Source organism: Pseudonaja textilis, chromosome 12, assembly GCF_049901715.1.
Source record: "Pseudonaja textilis isolate UNSWEBS1 chromosome 12, rPseTex1.2, whole genome shotgun sequence".
NCBI lineage: Eukaryota > Metazoa > Chordata > Lepidosauria > Squamata > Elapidae > Pseudonaja > Pseudonaja textilis.
Genome location: NC_142001.1, coordinates 4,510,498 through 4,533,869, shown reverse-complemented (window position 1 = coordinate 4,533,869; position 23,372 = coordinate 4,510,498). Strand labels below are relative to the sequence as shown.

At 46.4% G+C, this 23,372-nt stretch overlaps 1 protein-coding gene and 1 long non-coding RNA gene across 2 annotated transcripts in view; both read left to right on the top strand.

Moving 5' to 3' along the window:
* The window catches only part of LOC148124756 (uncharacterized), an 801,081-nt gene that overhangs the window by 28,603 nt on the left and 749,106 nt on the right, over positions 1–23,372 (top strand). The gene's annotated exons all lie outside the window — the stretch shown is intronic.
* Positions 21,556–23,372, top strand: part of SLC16A2 (solute carrier family 16 member 2) — a 77,980-nt gene continuing 76,163 nt past the window's right edge. The window contains exon 1 of the mRNA XM_026703111.2: positions 21,556–22,044. Within this exon, the coding sequence (XP_026558896.1) occupies positions 21,714–22,044 (331 nt within the window). The 5' untranslated portion in view covers positions 21,556–21,713. The remainder of the gene's footprint in view (positions 22,045–23,372) is intronic.

Below are 23,372 nucleotides of genomic sequence, written 5' to 3'. Positions count from 1 at the left end.
CAGAATTCCTCAGTCAGCATAGCATCTGCTGGGAGTTCTGGGAGTTGAAGTCAATAAGTCTTAAAGTTGCCAAGTTTGGAGACCTCTGATTTATGGAGCAGGAGGGTTCTTTTTCTGTCTAAACCTACATAAAATGCTAGAAACACGTAGAATGTGGATGAAAGAAAAGGACTAATGATATAAAGGAGGTTTGTTAAAATGGACAAGCAACTATTCTTATTGTTGTTATTATAGAACTAAAACCAATGTAATGAATATTGTTGTAAACATTTTGATGATTATTTCCTAAAAATATTTGTACCCAGAAAACACAGTTTAACTAAACATGGAATTTTTATATGTTATAAGATAAAATAAAAATTTATTAATAAATAAAATAAAATGCTGTCACATACAGCATACAGATGATGTATAATTATAAGTATAAAAGGGACATTTTAAAGCACTGGATAACTTTACTGTAGAATAGTGTTGCTCATCCTTAAGAGGGTGGACTGTGCTAGGGAATTCTGGGAGTTGAAGTCCACCCACCTTAAAGTTGCTGACATTGGGAAACACTGGGCAGCCATTCCATAAATTCTTCATATGCCTTTCAGCCTCCCTCAGCATGAGGCCTCTACAGGTAGTCTTCAACTTATGACAATTTATGTTGCTAAGTGAGAAAGTTGTTGAATTTGCTGCATTTTGTGTCTTTTCCTGCCACATTTGTTAAGTGAATCACTTCAGTTGTTAAATTAGTAACCTGGTTATGAATTTTCCAGAAACTGAATCTACGCAGGGGTTGTGTAGTGTCCCGTCAAGACAGTAGCTGTGGTTTTTTTTGAGGAAATGCTTGGTGCAGCCTCCATCCTGGTGGAAAATGTTGGAAAATGTTTTGTTTCAGAGACAGAAGACGGAATTCCAGCTCTTCCTATGCACCAAGCTGATCTGGCCCTTCAGAGGTTGGTGGTCCTGCAATGTTTGGAGAGTAACTTCAAGGAGTGTATTTTAGGCAATGTTAGGAATCCTTTTCTGGTAAGTTTAGATCCAGTAAACTTCTACCAGAATGGCATGAGTGGAATGTCTCAGCCTGTCGTTGGGCCCTTCTTCTCCAGACTGGAATGTTTTGCAAGACAAATTTTTCCCACAATACTTAATTTTCCCAAATGGCTTCTAAATTTGTTCTCCTTCCCTCCCTCCCTTCCTCCTCCTCCTCCTCCTCCTCCTCCTCCTCCTCCTCCTCTCTTCTCTTCAAGCACTTACGGCTTCTCCATACCATAAGAGACTTTAAAGCCGCAACATCATTGATTTCATTTCTGATTACATTTCTGTCTTACGCTACGAAAAGGGGGAGACTTATCTGGGAAAAATCAAAGGCTGGCTTGTGGACATGAAGGAAAGCGGGTGAGTGAAACCTATGTGCATGCAAAGAAAGCCAGTTCAGCAAACAACAACAACAAACAAATCAATGGAATAGAGATAGAAATAGGAATAGGATTAGGAATAGAAGAGAGGAGAAGAGAATAGGAAGAGGACAGAACAGAACAGAATTCTATATTGGCCAGGTGTGATTAGGCACAGAAGGAATTTGTCGCTGGTGCATAAGCTCTCAATATACACACATACATCAAAGTGATAGGTCATAGAATCATAGTTACAATCCTTAATCATAAGATACAAGAAGTGATAAATCATAGATAACATGGGAGAAGGTAGTAGAGAAGATGAGAAGGATAATAGTAATACAGCCTTACTACTTGGATGATTCTCTTTAGGGCTATGACAGCGCTGTGGGAGTTAGGTGTTCAGCAGAGTGATGCCCAGGAGTAAATACTACCTTTGTATCCAATTGTTTTGGCATTGCAATGCCTTATAGCAGTATCCAGAGGGGAGAAGTTGAAACATTTTATGTCTAGGATGTGAGGGCAACAGAAAGAGACCCGTTTCTTCTCCTTTGGCCTCCTGCAAACTCACCCTTGTGCTAAACATTGACCCTTGGCATTTGTGGGCCTCTTTTGTTTGTCCTAAGCAGGTATCGCACTTCGCAAAAAGCTCGCCCCGCACACACAAAAAGGCAGCCTCGTGCACAGAGCAGGGCTATGATTTGCTCTAGCGAGACGAGGGCTAAATAAATCTGCTGGAAGGGAAACAGGCTTAGCGATGTGTCTCATTAGCAGAAGGTTTGGGCCCTCTTGGCTGGCCGAAGCCGTACTGTGCCATGTCCACTGAAAGAGGCCCCTGGATGACAAGGCTGGGTATTGGGAAGGGAGGAGGGTGGAGAATGAAAGGAGCCTCTGTTCTCAGTGGATGACAGTCAACCCAGGAAGCTGGATGGGCTTGTTTATCGCTTCCCAGCAGAATGCCAGCTTTGTGATGGGGAGGCTGGCTGGGGTGAGTGAGGAGCATCGAGCCACAAGACGTTTTGCACCCAAAGACGCTTGACGGTCATCATCGCAGAGGTTTCCAGATGACCAGATCACACTGCATCCCAAGGGTGGACAATTTTAATGTTGATCGATCAGAATAAAGTTGAAAGGGACCTTGGAGGTGTTCTAGTCCAACCCCCCCTTCAGGCAGGAGACCCCATACCATTCCCGACAAACGGTTATTCGGTCCCTTCTTAAAACTCTCCAGTGATAGAGCACCCACAACTTCTGGAGGCAACTTCTGTTCCACTGCTTAATTGTTCTGGCTGTCAGGAAATATCCCCTCCGTTCTACGTTGCTTCTCTCCTTGATTAGAATTCCATCCGGTGTCCCTTGTCTTGCCCTCCGGTGCTTTGGAGACTGCGCTGCGTCCCAAGGGTGGACAATGCACTGGCCTTTCCTTGTTGCTATCTCCTAGACTCCTAGAAGGAAAGAGATTGGCAGTCCGTGGGGGTGTCCGTTCCCCCGCTTGCCCAGGAACAAACTGGAATTCAGAATGGGGTTTTTTTGCGCGTTTTATTTTTTTCAGCTGTTCAGGGTGGCTAGCAACATTGAAAACTCATGCGAATTAAAAGTTGGAAAATCCCGTTCCAAAAAAAAGGCTTGTTTAATAAAAACAAGCCGAGTTGCACGGGGGATTCTGTCAGAAACGGAACCCCCTTGCGAAATGAGTTACGTCTCTTTTGAGTTGAGTTCAAGCCTTGGTCACTTCACGGGCACAAAACTCTGGTTTCCTTGGCAACAATATATTGTGTTCTTTCAGGATGTTTTTCCGTCCGGCTGACTGCGCTGGGGGTTTTCTGGGATTCTCCCCTCCCCCATTCAAATAATTACCAAGCCGGTCTTGCTTGGGCAAAGTTCACTATAGGCCTGGCCTTCTGCTGAAGGATTTACACCCGTCTCAATAACCTCAAATCCAGAACAGAAATGGCAAAGTGTCCTTCGTTGCAACAGTTAGGACACAGGGAAGGGCCTTCCCATCAAAACTTTTCAAAGCGTGTGAATCCAGCCTGTTCGGTGTTGCTAGTAATAGAAAGCCTTTACCCAGAGACACCTGGATCCAGCTGGTTACCTTTTAACAGAATAACAGAATTGGAAGGGACCTTGGAGGTCTTCTAGTCCAACCCCTGGCCTATGCCATTCTGGACAAATGGTTGCCCGGTTTCTTCTTAAAAACCTCCGATGTTGGAGCTCCCACAACTCCTGGAGAGGAGATGTTCCACTGATTGATTGTTCTCACCGTCAGAAAATTTCTCCTTCTTGGTTTTATTTCCGTATCCCTTTTAAAATGCGAAAGGAGCTCCTCCCTCCTTTCCCTTCAGGGATGCTGCTTGTAGGTAAAAGGGAAAAAAAAGGAAACAAGTTGTCATATAAGGTATTCAATAAAATATCATGTATGCAGAACCATCCCAATAAAAAAAAAAGTTAACATTCTCATTTGGGGAAGAACCATGTTATCGAGCACATCCAGTATTCTGTGTCCTTTAGTTCATGGTTATGTTATGAATGCAGAAATTTCCTAGCAGTGACTTTGCATAAGAAGAAGCCAGACAAAAATGTTCTTCCGTCAAATAATTCCCTTTCTGAAAAATGCTTCTGTTGCCAGAATAAAAAAATAGATGACTTGGTTTTTCTTCTCAGCCACAAAAATCACACTGGCAAAGTAGCAATCGATACGGGGAGCTGCTGGTTTGGCGCCTTTCTGTCTCTGCCCGTCAGGAAGTTGGGAAACTGAAGTGGGACTGACTACAGGTAGTGCAACAGTTCATTTACTGACCATTCAAAGTTACATCATTGAAAAAAGCGGCTTATAACTTATGACCTTGGTAGCATCCCCACAGCCATGTGATCAACATTCAGACGCTTGGGGATTGACTCACATTTATGATGGATGCCGTGTCCCAGGGTCACTTTTGCGACTTTCTGACAAACAAAGTCAGATAACAGATAACAGATGTACAGAGTTGGAAGGGACCTTGGAGGTCATCTAGTCCAACCCCCCCAAGCAGGAGACCCTACACCATTTCTGGCAGTTGGCAGTCCAGTCTCTTCTTGAAAGCCTTCAGGGATGAAACTCCCACAACTTCTGAAAGCAACTTCTGTTCCACTGGTTGATGGTTCTCACTGTCAGAAAATTTCTCCTTATTTCCAGGTTGAATCTCTCCTTCTTCAGTTTCCACCCATTATTCCTTGTCTGGCCTTCAGGTGCTTTAGAAAATAGCTTGACCCCTTCCTCCTCTCTGTGGCAGCCCCTCAACTATTGGAAGACCGCTATCACGTCTCCCCTGGTCCTTCTCTTCACTAGACTAGCCAGTTCCTGCAACCGTTCTTCAAATGTTTTAGCCTCCAGTCCCCTCATCATCCTGGTTGCTCTTCTCTGCACTCTTTCCAGAGTCTCAACATCTTTTTTTAGGTTGGTGAGCAAAACTGGATGCAGTACTCTAGGTGTAGTCTTACTAAGGCTTTACAGAGTGGTATTAGTACCTCACTTGAGGAACCCAGATTCAATTAACAACTATGTTACTAATTTAACAACTGCAGTGATTTTCTTAACAATGGTGGCAAAAAAGTTCGTAAAATGGGGCAAAACTCACTTAAGAAATGACTCACTTAGCAACACATTTTTGAGCTCAATTGAGGTCGTAAGTCGAGGACTACCTCTATACAGAGCGAGGCTCTCCCAGACATATCTCCCCAAAACAACTCCTGTTTCCCTGGTCACAATGCCTAGAGGGGCCCAGAGCCTACAGAATATTATTATTTGAAGACATTTTGGAGGCTCCCAAATCTTCGCTAGATCTGATGGAGAATTGAAAAATATTAAGCAAGAAACCTGCAAGAAACTTAAAACAAAGAAGTAGACATTGTGTTTCAGTAAATGAGTGTGCTAAAGTTTTAAATAAAAAAAAATTCAATTCACTGTATCCTATGGTCTTAAGATACAACCAATCATTTTTGCCCATTTATTGGATACTGAAGAATATGAAGCATGGGTTGAGTGCTATCTTATATACACTGGAAATGTAACAGAGGGGAATAAACATTGTCATCATTTTGAAGTTGTTCTGTAGATCTTCCCTAGCCTTTTGGGCACCAGGGACCGGTTTCGTGGAAAACAATTTTTCCGTGGACTGAGGGAAAGCCGTTGTTTTGTGCACAGATCCCATGCATGCTCAGTTCATGCTTGGCTCACTTGTGTGGCCCAGTTCCTAGTAGACTGCAAACTGGTACCAGTCTGTGGCCCAGGGGTTGGGGAACTCTGCTGTAGATGCCGTCTTTTAGAGTGACTTGCTTGAGTTGGGCTGCTGTAGAAATGCAATAAACAAGCACATTTTGTAAGATTTTTTTCAGAATGGAACTGGGAGGAGAGTAATTTTAGAGAAAAGAATGCGTTGTTATATACCCAACATTTTGAATGTATTAAAGTATGAAGAACATTGGATTTTTCATATGTGATCTGTAGCTGAATGGATTTTAGACATTACAGTACTACTTTGATATGAATTTTTTTTAGAAAAAAGACATAAATCCACTTTCAAGAGAGGAATCAATAAATATATAAAAGAGAGAGAGATGAGGAGGAGGAGGAGGAGAGAGAAAAGAAGAAGAGGAAGAAGAAGGAGAAGAAATAACCATTAGCTGTTGCAGTTCATAGCAGTGCAGAGTTCATACACTTTATAACAAAATGTTTATGGATGCAGAATTGTCTGGGAAAAGTCCAAATCCCTGGGAATTTAGAGAGGAGATGGGAGATCAACTGCCAATGATCTGTCAAAATGGTAGGTGAACAAAACCTGGGCTGCATTTCTATCTCACCTGCCTCACAAGAGGTCCATCATCTGGCAAAGGAGCTTTTCTGGACTTCTTTCCAACCTTGTCCTTAAAGCAGACAATAAACCTCTTCTGAATTTCTTGGCCTTTGGGGCAAGATTAAACCTGTTGTCTGTGGTTATAAATTTCGGAAGTGAGTTTTTATTGTTAATTGTGGGAAGTCAGGTCAATATATGGTCAAGCTTTAAATTGCACTTTAGGAATGGAGCGTTGGGTTTCATTTTTTCTTCTCTTTTCCATTATTTCCTGTTCATTTTGTTTGCTAGCATCCTATATTACAGATAGATAGATGTTAGTTAGATAGAATAGAATAGAATAGAATAGAATAGAATAGAATAGAATAGAATAGAATAGAATAGAATTCTTTATTGGCCAAATGTGATTGGACACACAAAGAATTTGCCTTTGATGCATGTGCTATCAGTTTACATAAAGAAAAAATAAAATACATTCATCAAGAATCATAAGATAAAACACAGTGATAGTCAGAGAGAGAGAGAGAGAGAGAGAGAGAATGATGATGATGAGGAGGAGGAGGAGGAGGATGGATGGATGGATGGACAAACAGACAAACTAGACAGATGATAGATAGATAGATAGATAGATAGATAGATAGATAGATAGATAGATAGATAGACAGACAGACAGACAGACAGACAAATGAATGGAGATAGAGAGAGATACAGAGAGATAGATAGTATAGAGAGGAATAAACTGTGATGCTGCCAGACATCCTGTTTCCCCCCACCCCGTTTTTCCTTCTCCCCAACTTTCTCCCTTTATCTCAGGATTCCTCCCAATTCTTCTCACTCTCTAACTTCCTTCTCCCTTCCTATATAGAAATGTGGTATGTCATTCTGCCTTTTTTGCTTCCTCATTCTTAAAGGGCCAGTGCCCTTTCCTCTCCCCTTTCCTTCCCGTTTCTGGAGGGTCTCCAAAACGAGGCAGGGTTTCTGGGGATCAAAAAATGTTTCTGGCAGTAAATTTGGAGCAAGTGCCAGTCCTCTCTCTCATTCTGAACTGTGAGCTGCTGGACACAAGCAGTGTTGTTGACTGCAAAAAGCGTTGCCCATCTTCTCTAGTTCTGCATTTCCACTACAATTAAAATGTCAAATATGCAAGGAATTGAGTTCACCCACCCAAGGGAAAAACATGCTGGATGTAGCTGAGACAAGAGAAATGTGCTGTGCTGGAGAATTGCACTGTAAGGCATGTGTGTGCTGTGTGTGTGTGTGTACTTGCAAGCTGGCTCATTTAGCTCTGCAAATTCAAGGAATCACACACTTGTCAACCCACAGCCTACATGTATATTTTCGCTACGTGTTAAAAATAGCGACGTGGGGACCGGCTATTCCTACTAAGATGAAAACACACACTTCTTTTTCTGTTCCTAAAGACCGAGTCAAGCAGCTCCCCTGTCTGATGGGACAGCCCTTTCCCCCTCCAGCACCCAGGCCTTACACTGTCCTTCCCATTCTGATTCTGAGACCAGTTCCCCAAAGTGCAAGGATGATGAGAGCCAGCAACAAGTGTAATGCAGCCTCCCTTCCTTCCCCACATGTCATGTTGGCTGAGAAAAGGAGTTGGACGCAAATATCTCTCAAGAGCAGGGGTCTCAAACACAATTTACCTGGGGGCTGCTGGAGACAGAGTCTGGGTGAGGCTGGGCCGCACATAGAAGTGTTTAGCCAGCTAGTGACACATGGAGAACACACTAAAATTATACTTATATTATACTTAAATTATACTGGGGGCCACAGGATATCGTCCTGCGGGCCGCAATTGGCCTGAGGGCCGCGAGAATGAGTCCTCTGCTCAAGAGCAACAGGCGGGACATACCTTGCATCCATGCTCCTCAATGGCACAACAGTCACGTGGAGGGAAGAATGAAGGTTCGGCCCAGTGCTCTTCAACATCTTCATAAATGATCTGGAAAGGGAACACATGATATTTGCAGACAAAATGCAATTGGGGAGAATTGCTAACATATTGAGGGATAGAATCAAGATTCAGAAGGATCTTGATAGACATGAATACTGGGCCCTATCCAATAACCTCTATCCAACCTGATTACAGATTAACAGAGTTGGAAGGGACCTTGTAGGTCATCTAGTCCAACCCCCCGCCAAGCAGGAGATCCTACACCATTTCTGACAGGTGGCAGTCCGGTCTCTTCTTGAAAGTTTCCAGTGACCTCTCCAGGGGTAAGCGGTTATCCCAGAGTTGGCCAGATAATTCCAACCAGCTCCAATGCTACACTTGCACCAGCTCTTAGTTAGCCCTCTTATTCACTCCCAGAACCTCTGAGAACTCTAAGCACCTCCAACATTGTCTATCTCTTGTATCTTGCCTCAGTAGCCATCTTCCCTGATGCTGCTTGGAGAAGACGAGGAGGAGGAGGAGGAGGAGGAGCAACGGTGGAGGGAGAAGGAGATAGAGAGGGAGGAGGAGGAGGAAGTGGGGAAAAGAGAGGGAGACAGAGAGGAAGGAAGAGGAGGAGGAGAGGGAGAGGGAAAGAGAGAGGTAGAGAAAGAGGGAGGAAAAGGAGAGAGGGGGGAGAAGGAGAAGACAAAGGAGAAGGAGAAGGAGAATGAGAAGGAAAGAAGAGGGAGAGAGAGATGGAGAAGGAGGAGAAGGAAAAGGAGAAATACTCCATATCTCTGCAGGAGACAACTTTGTTACCCATTGGGAAATATAACAATTGGCCGGCAATATTTCATCAGGTACACAAGCTGCCAGTTCCAACCGTTGCCTAAGGTGCCCACTGGGGCAGGTGGGGAGTGTGTGACATCAGGTGTGTCATGCTCAGTCAATCAGCTTTGGCCAATTTCACAGTACTGGTCAAAAACTGCCAAGGCTGATTTTCCCTGCCTGTATAAACAGTATCTTCTCCTTTGACATCCAGAAGTGAAAGTAATACAACCACAACCCTCAACACATTGTACTCAGAAGCACACAGAAGATGCCACGGCCCTTCCTTCCTTCCCCTGCCCTCCAAGCAAGCAATGCGGAGGTGGGGGGGGGGATGTTTTAACAGAAAACAATATTGAGGGGACCAATTCTAGATTCTGGGCCACATTCATGGGCACAGCCATCAGTGCCTTGACTGGTAGAAGATCTGTGAAGAACTCAACCTCCGGTTCAATTAAGCAAAAGGATATTCACGAAACTACGGACTTGATTGTGGCATTTGAATGGACAGATATTATGGGCTACAATCTCTCATGCCCCTCACAATGTCTAAGTTTCTCTGGCATCTTGGGGAAAAAAAACACACCTGGATTTCATCAGCCCCCGCATCTGAGATGGACAACACTGACTGAGCCCAATTTGCACATAGGTGCTGAGATGCCCTCTGTAAAAGTGGGGTGAAACATCACCCCAGAATTCTGACTGTGGGGCTGAAAAACCAACTGTCCAACATATAATGTGATCATACCAAAATAGAGCCTACAATGGAGATTTTTAAGCATTTCTCAGCTGTGACAAATGAAGCAAAAAATTATATTTGCAATCTGGACACATGCTTAGAATATTTTAGATTTTAGATTTTGCATTTTTCTTCTCTTGGTCTTTATCAAGATGTGATGCGGATGTGCCATTCTCTAATCTAGTGGGGTGCTGAGGAAGGGGTTGCATTGGGACTAGGGAGGCCCAAATTCAGCCTCCAAGTGACATTGGCTAGTCTTTTCTGGCCCATCTGAAGTCCCAGGGATAAAATTAGTGTGACATTTAATGAATGTGAATGTGACATGAGAGACATTCCTGCAGGGGGCAGCACTGGCCCAACTTTGAGCTTCCAGCAGGGGTCTCCAACCTTGGCGACTTTAAGACTTGTGGACTTCAACTCCCAGAGTTCTTTGCTGGCTGAGGAACTCTGGGGATTGAAGTCCACAAGTCTTAAAGTTGCCAAGGTTGGAGACCCCTGTTCCAAGATGAGCAATCTGTGGTAATCTTGCCTGGCAGGGGTCTCCACAGGGGAGAAGCCCACTGAATGGGGTCAGGCTTTGATCACAGAGCCACAAAAGCCATCTTGATTTTTTCCGACTCTCTCCTGTTAACTTCCACAACCCCAGAAGAGGCCGGGGCAATTTTCTTCTGCACTGGTGCTGCCTTTAGGATTTTAGCGGTGATTATTCTTTTTAAACGTTCTTTCATCTTGCCAGCCTTTCTGACTTTGTATTAATCACAAGGGCAAAACATTTTTAAATCCCACTGAAATGAAATTTTAGAAATTATTAAGGGCTGCCTGGCAATCTCATTTGAACAGTGATTCAAGTTTATTTTTACTTAAGAAGCTCCTGGATGCTGAAATATGCTTCATTGACTTTGCTTCCCCTCCTAAGGATCAGCAAAGGTTGTCTTGGATGGTGGGAAAAGCCATATTCCACCCCTGGAATACTGCATCTAGTTTTGGTCACCACATTACAAAAAAGTGCAGAAAAGAGCAACTAGGATTATTAAAGGCCTGGAGACTAAAACATATGAAGAATGGTTGCAGGATTTGGGTATGGCCAGTCTAGAGAAGAGAAGGACTCGGGGTAACATGATAGCAGCATTCCAGTATTTGAAGTGCTGCCACAGAGAAGAGGCGGTCAAATTATTCTCCAAAGCACCTGAAGGCAGGACAAGAAACAATGGATGGAAACTAATCAAGGAGAGAAGCAACTTGGAATTAAGGAGGAATTTCCTAACAGGGAAGACAATTAACCAGTGGAACTACTTGCCACCACAAGTTATGAATGCTCCATCACTGGACGTCTTTAAGTAGACACTGGACAGCCACTTGTCTGAAATGGTATAGGGTCTCTTGCTTGAGCAGGGGCTGGACTAGAAGACCTCCAAAGGTCTCGTCTAGTTCTATTTTGATTGATATTGATATAGTCGTGCTCAGCTTACAACTGTAATAGAGCCTGGAACAGGGGTGTCACACTCAATTTCATTGAGGGATGTATTGGGGTTGTGTTTGACCTTGGCGGGAGGCTGGGGGGGCGTGGCCAGAGTGGGCATGGCCAGCTCAATGTCACTCGATACGAGGGGGCGCTTGTGGTGGCCTGAGCACTCTGTCAATGCAAACAGGCTCCTGAGCTCCATTTCCGGCTGTGATGGCCTCCTGCAACCCTTAGCCAGTGAAAACGGAGCTCGGGAGGGCCCTCCTGAGCTCTGTTTTCACTGGCAGAGGGTTGCAGGAGGCCTCAGCAGCTGGAAACGGAGCTCGGGAGCCCATTTTTGCTGGCAGAGGCATTGCGGGCTGGTCCTTCACTGTTTCCAGGGTGGCTCTGCGGGCCAGATCTAAACACCCTGCAGTCCAGATCTGGTCCCTGGACCTTGAGTTTGACACCCCTAGCCTAGCATTACAGTTTTAAATCATGCCAGTTGTTAAGCAAGTCATAGGTGACTGGACTCAATTTTACAATCCTTTTTGCAGAGGTTGTTAGACTCATTATATAAACCCATTGTCTGCAATAGGTGCTTTTTGCTCGAAACTGGAACTAAATAGCGGTTTCTGGCAAAAAAAAAAATACCCGTTGTGAATCGTAATAACATGATTGCAGGAGGCTGCAAATGGCCATAAATACAGGCTGGTTGCAGAGCACTCAAAATGTTATCACATGGGGGGGGGGCAGCTACTGAATCCACATCATAAATAGCCCTGAGGAGACCTGCCGTTTCTTCAAATGCTCACTAAGCAACCAGTTATAAGTCAAGGACCTCGTGTATACTCAGGACATGTTGTCTAAATAGTCCAGAGCCATAAAAAGCCGTGTCAACACTTCTTCTGCTACCAGCCAGCTGCTGTTCCCAGGTGATTATTTTTACATCTTTAAACAGTAAAATAAAATAATAATCTGCTATATTTCAGAGCAAGATTTCTGATTGATCTGATTGATTGGTCTCTTCATCGGGGTTTTAAAATCAGAAGAGAAAAAATTGGCCAACGTATTTCAAATTGGGTAGGAAACGTATTAAAAAGCATTCAGAAACGAAGCAATTCTGCACATTGTAGGAAAGCTGTGTTAGTCTATGACAGCCAAAAATCAGAGGGAATTTGACATCACCTTTTCTTTTTAGATTTTAGAATTAGTTTATTGGAAAGCTCCAGATTTCAAGGACATTGTGCTAAGCCAAAAGATTTTGAGTTTGCTTTGGCCTTACTTTATTATGCAAGATGCCATGGTTGTTAAAGCATAATGTGCAACTCCACCGTGGTGGATCATCTTATCCAACAAACCATGTTAAAACGAATTGTGGCTTATGCAATGTATGAATCAGAGCATGTTGTCTGAAATTGGGCAATGTAATCCTTCTTTGGACCACGAGATGGTGGGGTTGAGATGCAAATCTGAAAACAAAACCTGGAAATATCCACCTTCCTGCTCAGAACAATGGCTGGCTTGATGCTAAAAAGCTCTTTCAAAGAATATTTTCCTCCTCCAGGTATCCACAAAGACCTCTGCTCCAGGAGCCTCCAACCTTGGCCACTTTAAGACTTGTGGACTTCAACTCCCAGGATTCCCTGGCTGGAGGATTCTGCGAATTAAAGTCTACAAGCCTTAAAGTGGCCAAGGTTGGAGATCCTGCTCTACACCATTAAGAGGTGGTCAGATGAAAAAAAAAAAAAGCATTAAAGTTGCCCTACTGGCTGCAGAAGGAGAAATGTCTTACAACACAAACTCCCAAATCCTTGAGGTAGTACCTGAAATACGGATTATCCTCTACGGCCATGATGGCAAATTTATGACAGCGAAGCTGGCTGGGGAATTCGGGAGTCGAAGTCCGCCAGGCTTAAAGTGGCCAAGGTTGGAGACTCCTGCGCAGCACTGGAAGATCTGAAGGACAGATCATCACGAAGAAATTCGTTCCATGCGGCCACTAAGAGTTGACACTGACTTGATGGCAAGTAATCATCATTAATCAGCCCAAATCACCGGAAGGAATCAAGGCACAGATTGAAACCTTAGCTGAAATGGGATTAGGATCCAGGCCAGCTGTAAGAGCTGTCTGGCTAATTAACCTGCTTAGTGGAAGCATGGCCGGTAACTTTGTGACTTTCGCATAATAATATGCAACCTGAGCTCCTGGGAGACTGAACATCTCTGAACCTTGAAAAATACTGTTAATGCCACATCGCGATCTGAACAACGGCCTTGTTAATAGATGGAGATTCTGCTTAAGGCAACAACCCAGGTTTATTTTTATATTTTTGTTGCTGTGGCTGGCTGTTTTTTTTCCATATTCTTGTTTTTCCTCTGTACTTTAGCACTTCATCTGCTTCATCTGCTTGATTATATTGCAGTTAGCTGTTGTTTTTTTCTGTGTTGCAAAAAATTTAAAGCAATACAAAATTGCAGGCTGACACAACTAGTCTATACACATTGCATGCACGAGCGTTTCCATTGTGCTGTGCGTGGTTTGCATTAACATAATTTGTGGGGGGGGAACACAATGGTCAACTCACAAGTAATAGGTGATGGAACCTCCACAATCCCCATGTGATAAGGAAACAGTTATACATGGACAGAGGTCAAAAAAGTCAAAATGGTGGCTGTGATCAAAGCCGTTTTCCTTTTCTGGATGTGTTGCATGCACTACCCAGGCAAAGAAAAGGCCCCCATCTTGCTGACAAATTTGGGTGTCATGGTCTTAGTGGAAAAGCAAAAAGGAAAAGGAAAAAAGCCTGACTAGGGAATTCTGGGAAGTCCACACTTCTTAAAGTTGCCATGGTTGAAAAAACACTGCTACAGTAGTTCTTACTGTTCTTACTTCACCTGTATGAGGGTAAGTTCACAACACTGACCCTTGTCAATCATTTTCTGGATCATCCTTACAGTCAACATAAGAGCTGTGGGGGCTCAGTGATGAGAATACAGCATTGCAGGCTAACTCTGCCAGCTATCAGCAGTTCGATCCTGACTGGCTCAAGGTTGACACCGCCTTCCATCCTTCCAAGGTTGCTAAAATGAGGACCTGGATTGTTGGGGGAGAGAGGCTGACTCGCAAACTGCTTAGAGAGGGCCGCAAAGGACTAGGAAGCAGTATATAAGTCTAAGCGCTGTTGCTGTTGCTACCTCCTGAAGTGCAAGGCATGGTTTTCAGCAGGAATCCATGCAGGGCTAAAGTGGTTGGGAATACCAGCACAGGACAGCGAGTTATGGTCCCAAAAGTCCTCCTGCTGAGACATTAATATGTTTAAATGCTTATTTTCTTTGATGTTTGTGTCCCTGCAGTTGGTCTCAGACAGATACGCCCTCGACTTACAATAAGTTTATTTAGTGACCGTTCAAAGTTACTGCAGCACTGGAAAAAGAGACCTATAACTATTTTTCACATTTCCGACAGTTACAGCATCCCCATGGTCATGTGATCAAAATTCAAATGCTTGGAAACTGACTCATATTTATGACAGTTGCAGGTCCTGGGATCATATGATCACCTTTTGTGAGTCAAGTCGATGGGGAAGCCAGGTTCACTAACACCCATTATTAATTTAACAAGTGCCGTGATTCACTTAACAGCTGAGCCGAGAAAGGTCATAAAATAGGGCAAAACTCACTTAGCCACATAAATGTTGGGCTCAATTGTGGTCGTAAATCAAGGATTAACTGTACTGCTTAATCCAGGAGCCAAACTGAATGTGCTTTATGCAAAATGCCTCTATACCTTAGCTCTAAACCAGAAAGAGCCCATTCCTTTTTGGCAACTCCCGGTGACTTTGGGGAAAAAAACTAAGAGACTTGAACTGGTGACCTCCAGAAAAGGTGGTCATGTTAATCAGACTTGGATGGGAGCCCACCAGGAGATGCCAAAGTTGTAGCCTAGACTGGGAATTTGGAGAAAGGTAATAACCAACCACATTATATGCTGCCCCCCCAAATGCCATGGACCTATCGCTCAGTTTATTAGGAATTCGCTTCAATGTGAGACTTTGCTTTGAACTGGCACAGACCTCTCATATTATCCACTCTGAACCTTACTTTGCATGAGACCTCTGGGGGGTGAGAAAACATGTACCCAAGCCAGCATTGCGCATGTGTGCACACGCATACACACACTCAGACACACCATCAGTTTTGGATAAAAGTCATTTTTGAACTAAGAGTTGACACCCACTCGGAGACATTTAATCGATCAATGCAAACAAGCTTGCCTTGATGTGCTGACCCATCAGCCTTTCCTCTGCTTGTTGACTTACTGTGTGTAAGAAGATCAGCCTTCTCAGGCGAGCTTGGGTGGGAATTCCCAGATTTCAAAGCCTATTTAGATGTACTGTAGAACTTTGGTGGATATTTGTGGTGACTTATTCTGACGTTTTGGAGTTGGAGTGGTGTCTTTCTTCCAATGGTGACCAGCATTTGTTCTGGTTGCTGTGAGCCTGTATTCATTAAATTATGATGTTTGTTTTTAATCATCCTCCTCTTCTAATGACCCCATAATCCCCTGTGGGGTGGAGTCTGGGCAACTGAATAGAGCTAAGTTTTTACTGGCCGGATGCCCTTCCTGTCACCAATGCAGAGTTTGTTCAGCAGATATATTCTCATTGTGCCCAGAGAGAAATATCTGCCTCCACCCAGGATTGAACTCACGGCCTCTTGATTGTGAGGCAAGAGCTCTACCTTTAGGCTGCTGTACCACTCATGTTTGTTATTAATGCTTTATGAAAATACTAGCTTGTGCTTCGCTACGAAACGATGTGGTCGGGCTTAGTTTTTGGGAAGGAAAATAAGGGGGAAAAAAATCTGCCTCTGTCTACCAGCATCCATCGGTATTCATCTGGCTAGCATCCTGTCAGTGTGTGAGATAGTTGAGGGCTGTTTGGAAACTGAAACAGTATTTTCTGTGTGAGCAAGGAGACAGCAAGGAGCCTGGGCGTGGCTTAGCTCAACTGATCTGTAGTAAAGCAGCTTGGTGCTGTGAAACTAAAAGTGAATCTGAAACTCCTCTACTTGTGTTTTGCATTTGGAAGAGATTTCTTTTCAGGTGGGGAGGGGGAGTAGAAATCCTTAGCATCAGAGTGTAATAATAATAATAATAATAATAATAATAATAATAATAATAATAATAATAATAATAATAATAATAATATAGGAAATACTCTAAATGCTCTGATGGTCATTTTGAAAAATCCTTTCCTAGTGAGCCCCTAGAAGGCAAGAGGAACATACGTGCCAAATTTTAAGTTTGTAGGCTTTACGGTTCTGGAGATTTTATGATGATACCTAGTAGTTGTCGCTGCATTTGGTATTTAAATTGCAAATTTTTCTGCCCTGTCCTTTGTCCGTTTTCAGGGTTTTTAAATATTCCCACCGCATGCGATAAAACAGTCCTTCTTTTTCATGACATTTCAGGCACTGTGTGACCGCAGGGTTTGTGTCTCTTTTGATACTACTGATGGGGTTGTGCAACATCCATAAAACTCTTTGTAACCGGTTTCCTTTGTGATACAGTAGCCCTCCACTTCCAACCATTTGGATTTAGGACCTAGCTGAAAAGGGGGACTTTTAACCGAAGTTCTAAGGGTTGCTGGCCCCCGTTATGGTCATGTGGCTGCACTTTGGGTGCTCAGCAACGGGACATCACATGGCTGCATTTTACGATGGTTTTGCCCAAAACCGGTTCTTCTGTGTACAGCAAAACCACACCACAGCAAACAACGGGTTTGTTTAACCACAAACCTTTGCTTAACAGCTGGAGCGTTTCCACTTATGACAAGGACACATTCGCTGAAAAAAAAAACACAGTAAAATCGGTCTTGCAAACGTTATACAGTGAGTCCTCCACTTACAACTGTTCATTTAGTGACAAGTTACAACAATTTAACAGGAGATGGCAAACATACTGCATGAAGAAAGATTATTGAAGCTTATAAGTACGATGTGCAGGTTAAGGTCAGAAGTTGGAAGGCTAGGATTATGTATACCTAATTGTGTTATTATTGCTAGCATTTGTGTAAAAAAATATATTGAACAAGTCAATACACTGTTTGCAAAATATATATGGACCAGAGGTGGGTATTCAGCCAGTTCTGTCTGGTTCTGCAGAACCGGTAGTGGAAATTTTGAGTAGTTCGGAGAACCGGCCAATCCCACCTCTGACCGGCCCCACCAACCCCGTCTCTTCTCTGCCTCCCATCGAGTCCCAGCTGATGGGTGGGTCTTCTTTGGTTGCCCTGCCCAGGAGAACAGAGCTGGAAAGCAGGTTAGTGGGGTGGGGAGGGAAGGGAAGGGGGATTTTGCAGTATCCTTCCCCTGCCACACCCACCAAGCCACACCCACCAAGCCACACCCACAGAACCGGTAGTAAAAAAGTTTGAATCCCACCACTGGTATGGATGTTAAAGGAAAATTACAAATAAAACATATATATTTTTTAAAAAGTTACAATGGCACTGAAAAAAGGGACTTAGGACTGTTTTTCACAGTCACGACCTCTGCAGCATCCCCATGATCCTGTGATCAGAATCCAGATGCTTGGCAACTGATTCATACTTATGACCATTCCTGTTTCCCAAGATCACATGATCCCCTTTTGCGACCTTCTGACAAGATAAATAATTGGGGAAGCCAGATTCACTTAACACCTAAGTTACTAACTTAACAAGAGCAGTGATTCACTGAGCAAATGTGGCGAGAAAAGTCATAAAATGGGACAACACTCACTTAACAAATGTTCCACTGAGTAAAATAAATTCTGGGCTCAATTGTGGTTGTAAGTTTATTTATTTATTCATTTATTTATTTGATTTGTCAATTGCTTACAAGATAATAGGTATAAGTATAAAGATGGTTATATGAATATATATATGAATACATGAAATGGATACGAATAAGAAATCAAAGAAACAATACAACAGGGACGGTAGGCATGTTGGGGCGCTTATGCACGCCCCCTGCAGACCTCTTAAGAAAGGGGTGAGGTCAATAGTAGACAGTCTAAGGTTAAAGTTTTTGGGGTTTGGGGAAGAAACTACAGAGTCAAGGTCGAGTATTCCAGACATTGACCACTCCGTTGCTGAAGTCGTATTTCCTGCAGTCAAGTTTGGTGCGGTTTACCTTGAGTTTGTATCTATTGTGTGCTCTTGTATTGTTATGATTGAAGCTCAAGTATTCACTGAGAGGTAGGACATTGCAATGTATGATTGAGGACTACCTGTAACTTATGACCATAATGGGCAGGCTCCATTACGCCATAACTGGAAGACTACCTGTAACCGGCTATGATTTTGGTAGATTTAATCCATCGTTCTTCCCACTGTATAGTTAATTCTTTCTTTGACATTTTGCATCCATTGGTCTGGATGACACCGTTGTGATGTTTTTGACTCACCTGATGCAGGAACAATGAGGTCATGGTCCTCAGAGTCCAAACACACCCCAAAAGTCTGCAAAGGCTAAATCCAGGCTCTGGGAGATGCCTCATAGTACGGTGGTGCGGCCTCATAGTATGGCCTTGTAGTACGGTGGTTCTTCCGTCAGAATCATCTTGGCCTCCACCCAACCAATCCTTCCCCTGCAAACAGCTCCTCAGACCGGACGTCCAGCTGTCCTCTTGGGAATTTCCATGCTGCGCTCTTGGCTGAAGCACAAAACCCCTTTTTCCTGGATGAAACCGCTCCTTTCGATACCCAGTTTAGCCTATTGTCATCACACTTCCTGCTAGACTCCTCTCTGAGGACTTAACCAGGACTTGGCCTTGTTTAGTTCTGAGCGGGAGCGACACACACACAAAAAAAGCGGATTTGGGTGTGTTGTCTCTTGCGTGCTTGCTCGCTTGGGAATGTTTGTGTTGGTTTAAGTCACAGAGAAACCATTTCAAAGACTTCGAGGCCTGTGGACTTCAACTCCCAGAATTCCCCAGCCAGCCACAAATCTGAGATTGAGAAACACCAGTTTAAGTTCAAACCATACCAAGGAAGAGTGTGGGAATTGGGCTTCAAACACCAAAGGACCATCTGGAGAAGGAGCCACAGAACCAGATGATTAAATGATCCATGTGAAAAAAAAATCTTCTTTGCCTTCTTTGATAAAAATGAGGAAACCTGGGAGCGGAAAAAGGCCTTATCTTACAACTTCAATTGAGACCGGAACTCCCGTTACTAAGCAATGCAGTAATTAATCAACTCATGCTCTGTTTTACAACATTTGGTCACGGCTCTTTAAACAAATCCAGCTTTCTCCATTGACCCAAAGGTGACAATTGGCAACTGGACATTCTTGCTTTTTTTTTCTTTGAAGACATTTCACTTCTCATCCAAGAAGCTTCTTCAGCTCTGATTGCATGGTGGGAAATGGAAGGATTGATATTCCTTGCAGATAGCTGGTCATCTGCATCCTTTTTAAAGAGTCGTTGAGGCCACTTGGAGGTTCATCTGTGTTTTAATCATGTGACCAGGGGATGCTGCAGTGGTCATAAGCGTGAAAAACGGTCGTAAGTCACTTTTTCAATGCCATTGTAACCTTGAATGGTTACTCAATGAATGGCTGTAGGTTGAGGATTACCTGCATTCAACAACGGCTGAAATCAAGTGTGAACGAATACCACCTGATTTCGTTAAGTCCCAAAGATAGATTTTGAAAGGCAGTTTGATCTCTGCTTGCCTTCCATTGAGCCGGGAGCTCCCCAGCTCCTGTCAACTTATCTGAGCATGCTCCAACCACAGCAGGTATTGTTAGGCTCCGCCCTTACCCTAAAGGCTCCACCCCTGTTATGACAGTCCCTGCTGTTTGCACCTCTTCAAACCTGTGTGGTAAAAGAAAATGGACATTTGAGCATTCCGGCTCTTCCCAACCCCACATATTTAGATTCCAGGCAAATTTCCAGCCATGGCTGAAATGCTGGCTGGAGACGCTTATTTTTCCTTGCTCAAAAATGTAGGAAGGAAGGAAGGTCTTTGAAATAAAGGCTTAGAGCAGGGGTCTCCAACCTTGGCCACTTTAAGCCTGGCGGACTTCAACTCCCAGAATCCCCCAGCCAGCTTGGGAGTTGAAGTCCGCCAGGCTTAAAGTGGCCAAAGTTGGAGAGCCCTGACTTAGACAGCCATGTTTTCCCAGATCCTGATGAACTGCAACTCCCAGCATTCCCACTCTTCTACAATGCTTTTTGGGGCTGCTGGGGATGGTAGTCCAGTAAGCTCTAGAGCCACAAAGATTGCCCAGCTGGGAAAATGGCCCAGGTATACGCTTTGGCGTGGCTTTATACTTGGGTGCCTCCTAAACATCCCTTTTAAAAACGCCTCCCTTGTTCGGGCAAAAGCAACAGGCCATAAAACAAGCGCAACTGTCATTAGTTCCAGGATAGACGAAAGGAAAGCAGGAAGCAACGGGGAGCGAAGTGGGAGGAAGGAAGGTTTCCCGCGGCTTGGGCCAAGCAGCTCGGCGCAATTCCCCGCGGGAAAGAGAACCCGAGCCGCACCTCGCCGGTCCGAGGTCTGGCCGAGAGCCAAGCGACGGCGCCCGCAGCGGCCTCGGAAGCTGCGCGGAGCAGACGCGCCGCTTGGGAGCCGGGCTGTCGCTGCGTCCGGGCGGAGCCGCCAGCCGCCCTCCGGCGTGGCCCGCGCCCCTGCCCCGCCGGCCCGGAGGAGCCCCTCGTCCCCGGCTTGGCAACCCAAAGAGCCTCGGCTTCGCGCACCGGCCTCTCTGTCACTCCCTCAGCCGCGGCTCCCCTCGTCTCCTCAGGCGCCATGGGGCGGCTAACCTTGACCGAAGAGCCCCCAGAATGAGGGGCCGCGGGGGGCTCCCCTGGCGTTGGTCAACTCGGAAGGCCAAAAGCGGGAGGGGAAGAGAAAGGGGGGCTGCTTCTGCCAGCCCCTCACTCCCCGGGCGCGCGTGCGAGATCCCTTCCCGCTCACTCCCCGCCCGTGGAGGATCCCGCTCCCAGCGAGGCTCCCTCAAAACGCGCGGGAGACTCCGCCTCAGCCGGGCGACCGAGGGTTTTTTCCCCCCCCCCTCTCTCGCCCCCTTCAGCAGCCACTTGTCGCAGCGGCGGTCACGGGACCCCGTTCCTGAATCTCGCAGCCGTTCCCGCCGGCGACCCCCCCGCCGCCCCTTCCCCGCATCGCCGAGCGCGACAGGGCGGCAGCCGGAGCCCCGCCAGCCGAGGTGTCGCCGCGGAAGGCGCCGCTTCTCGGCGGACACGTGCGGCCATCGCCGCTGCCTCACCGTTTCCGAAGCCGGGAGCCCGGCGCGCCGGGAGGGAGCCGCTCCTGCTCGCCAGCCCCAGGGCCGCGCCGGGCGCCAGAGGGCCGAGGCGGCCTCCGGCGGACTCGGGAGGCGGGCCGGGTGGCGCGGGGAGGCTCCGGCGCGGCGCTGAGGGCGGCCGGGGCGGAGCGCAGCCGGGCAGCCAGGAGGCGTGGGGACCGGCTCGGCCGCCGCAGCTCAGCTCAGCCAGTAGCGGCGGAGCAGCCCAGCGGCAGCCCCAGCAGCGGCCCAGACCCGGCTCGGCTCGGCCCGCCCGCCCGCGCAGCTAAGCCGGCCCGGGACGATGGCGTTGCGGCGGCAGGAGCAGGCGCTGTCAGAGGAGCAGGGGGCCCTGGAGGCGGAGGAGCCGGCCGAGGAGGAGGAGGAGGAGGAGGGCGGCGGCGGCGGCGGCGGCGGCCGGGCAGCGTCGGGGCCCCGCGAGAGGCGGCCGGGGCCGGGGGCGGTGTCCGACTTCACGCCCCCCGACGGCGGCTTCGGCTGGGTGGTGGTGCTGGCGGCCACCTGGTGCCACGGCTCCATCTTCGGCATCCACAACAACTTCGGGATTCTCTACGTCCTGCTGCTGCGTGAGGTCGGCGACGCCGAGCAGGACCAAACGCTGGAGTTCCGCACAGGTGAGGCGCTTTCCGCTGCCCCGTCGGGCTGGGACCCTCCGGCCTCTCCTTGCCCGCCCGGCCGGGGATCCCCACCCTCCTTGGAAACCCCGGGACCCCGCAGCCCGGGGGAGCCTGCTGCCTCGAAGCCGCGCTTCGCCCGCCCCTTCGCCGCCCCGGGACAGCAAGCGCCCCGCTAGGAGGAGGCCCGGGGCGGCTCTGCCGGCCGTGCGCCCCCTCGGGCCGCGCAGCCCCTTCCCGGCGCCTTCGGACGGGCAGCGTCGAGGCGCGGCGTGGCTGCTTTCCTGCCCGGTTGCCGCCTCGTGGATCGCGCTCGATCCCGGCCGGGTGGAAAGGCGGCCCCGCCGGAGTTCAACCCGAGCAGCGTCTCCTGGTCCTGAAAGGACTTCGCGTCTCTCTCCCGGGCCAGGCGAGACAAGGCGACAGTGGGACGAATTCTGCAAGGCGGCCCCCCAGGAAAAGCCGCCTTGCTCCGTCCCAGCTTCGCCGGTGCCCAACCCGACCCATCGCGGTTGCTTTGAGCCTGCCGAGGTTCATCCTTTCCACACATTGCGTGGGCTACAGCCTCAGTCCAGAGGGTGGGGGAGATCCCGTGGGATTGACCAGGAGGGACTGTCAAGAAACAATAATCCCCCCCACCCCCCACCCCGAGTCTCTGTCTCCAATCTGGTCCCTGCTAAATTCCTTCCACCTTTGCAACCCCCATCATCCTGTGAGCTGGTCTTGACTTGGGGAGGTGCCGGCAGGTGGTTCTGGCTGCCTCCAAAATTCCCTCTTGGCTTCTCACAGTGCCCCAAACTATGCTGAATAGTTTTGGTCAAGCATTTTGAAACAGACTGGTCCAGGATATATATATATATCTGGCTTATTGGCTGAAGCCCACTGTAGTGTGGATGGAGAACCTGTCTTAAAAAATAGGTAACATCAAAAAAAAAAAAACCCAACAACTCCTTTAATTGTTCTCTAGATTGTAGAAAATGGTCCACTGGAAACCAGTTTCTAATCCAAGCAGTGAATTATGAGAAGTCCTTGGTGCTCTCAAGCTTGGTTGTTTTCTTGCAAATGTTTCATTACCCAAACTAGATAACATCGGTGCTAGTTGACTAACACTGATGATGTTACTTAGTTTGAGTAATCTGGGAAAAAAACAATCAAGTTTAGAGAGCACCAAGGACTCCTCATTTCAAACGTGAGCTATAAATATTCTCCTTTATTGGTGAATTATGAATTAGAAGCCAACCATGCTGGGCCTTGAGGCTTAAATTTGTTTATATATTTATTTGATTTATATTGCCATCTGTTCGCCCATGGCGACTCAAATTGCTCTG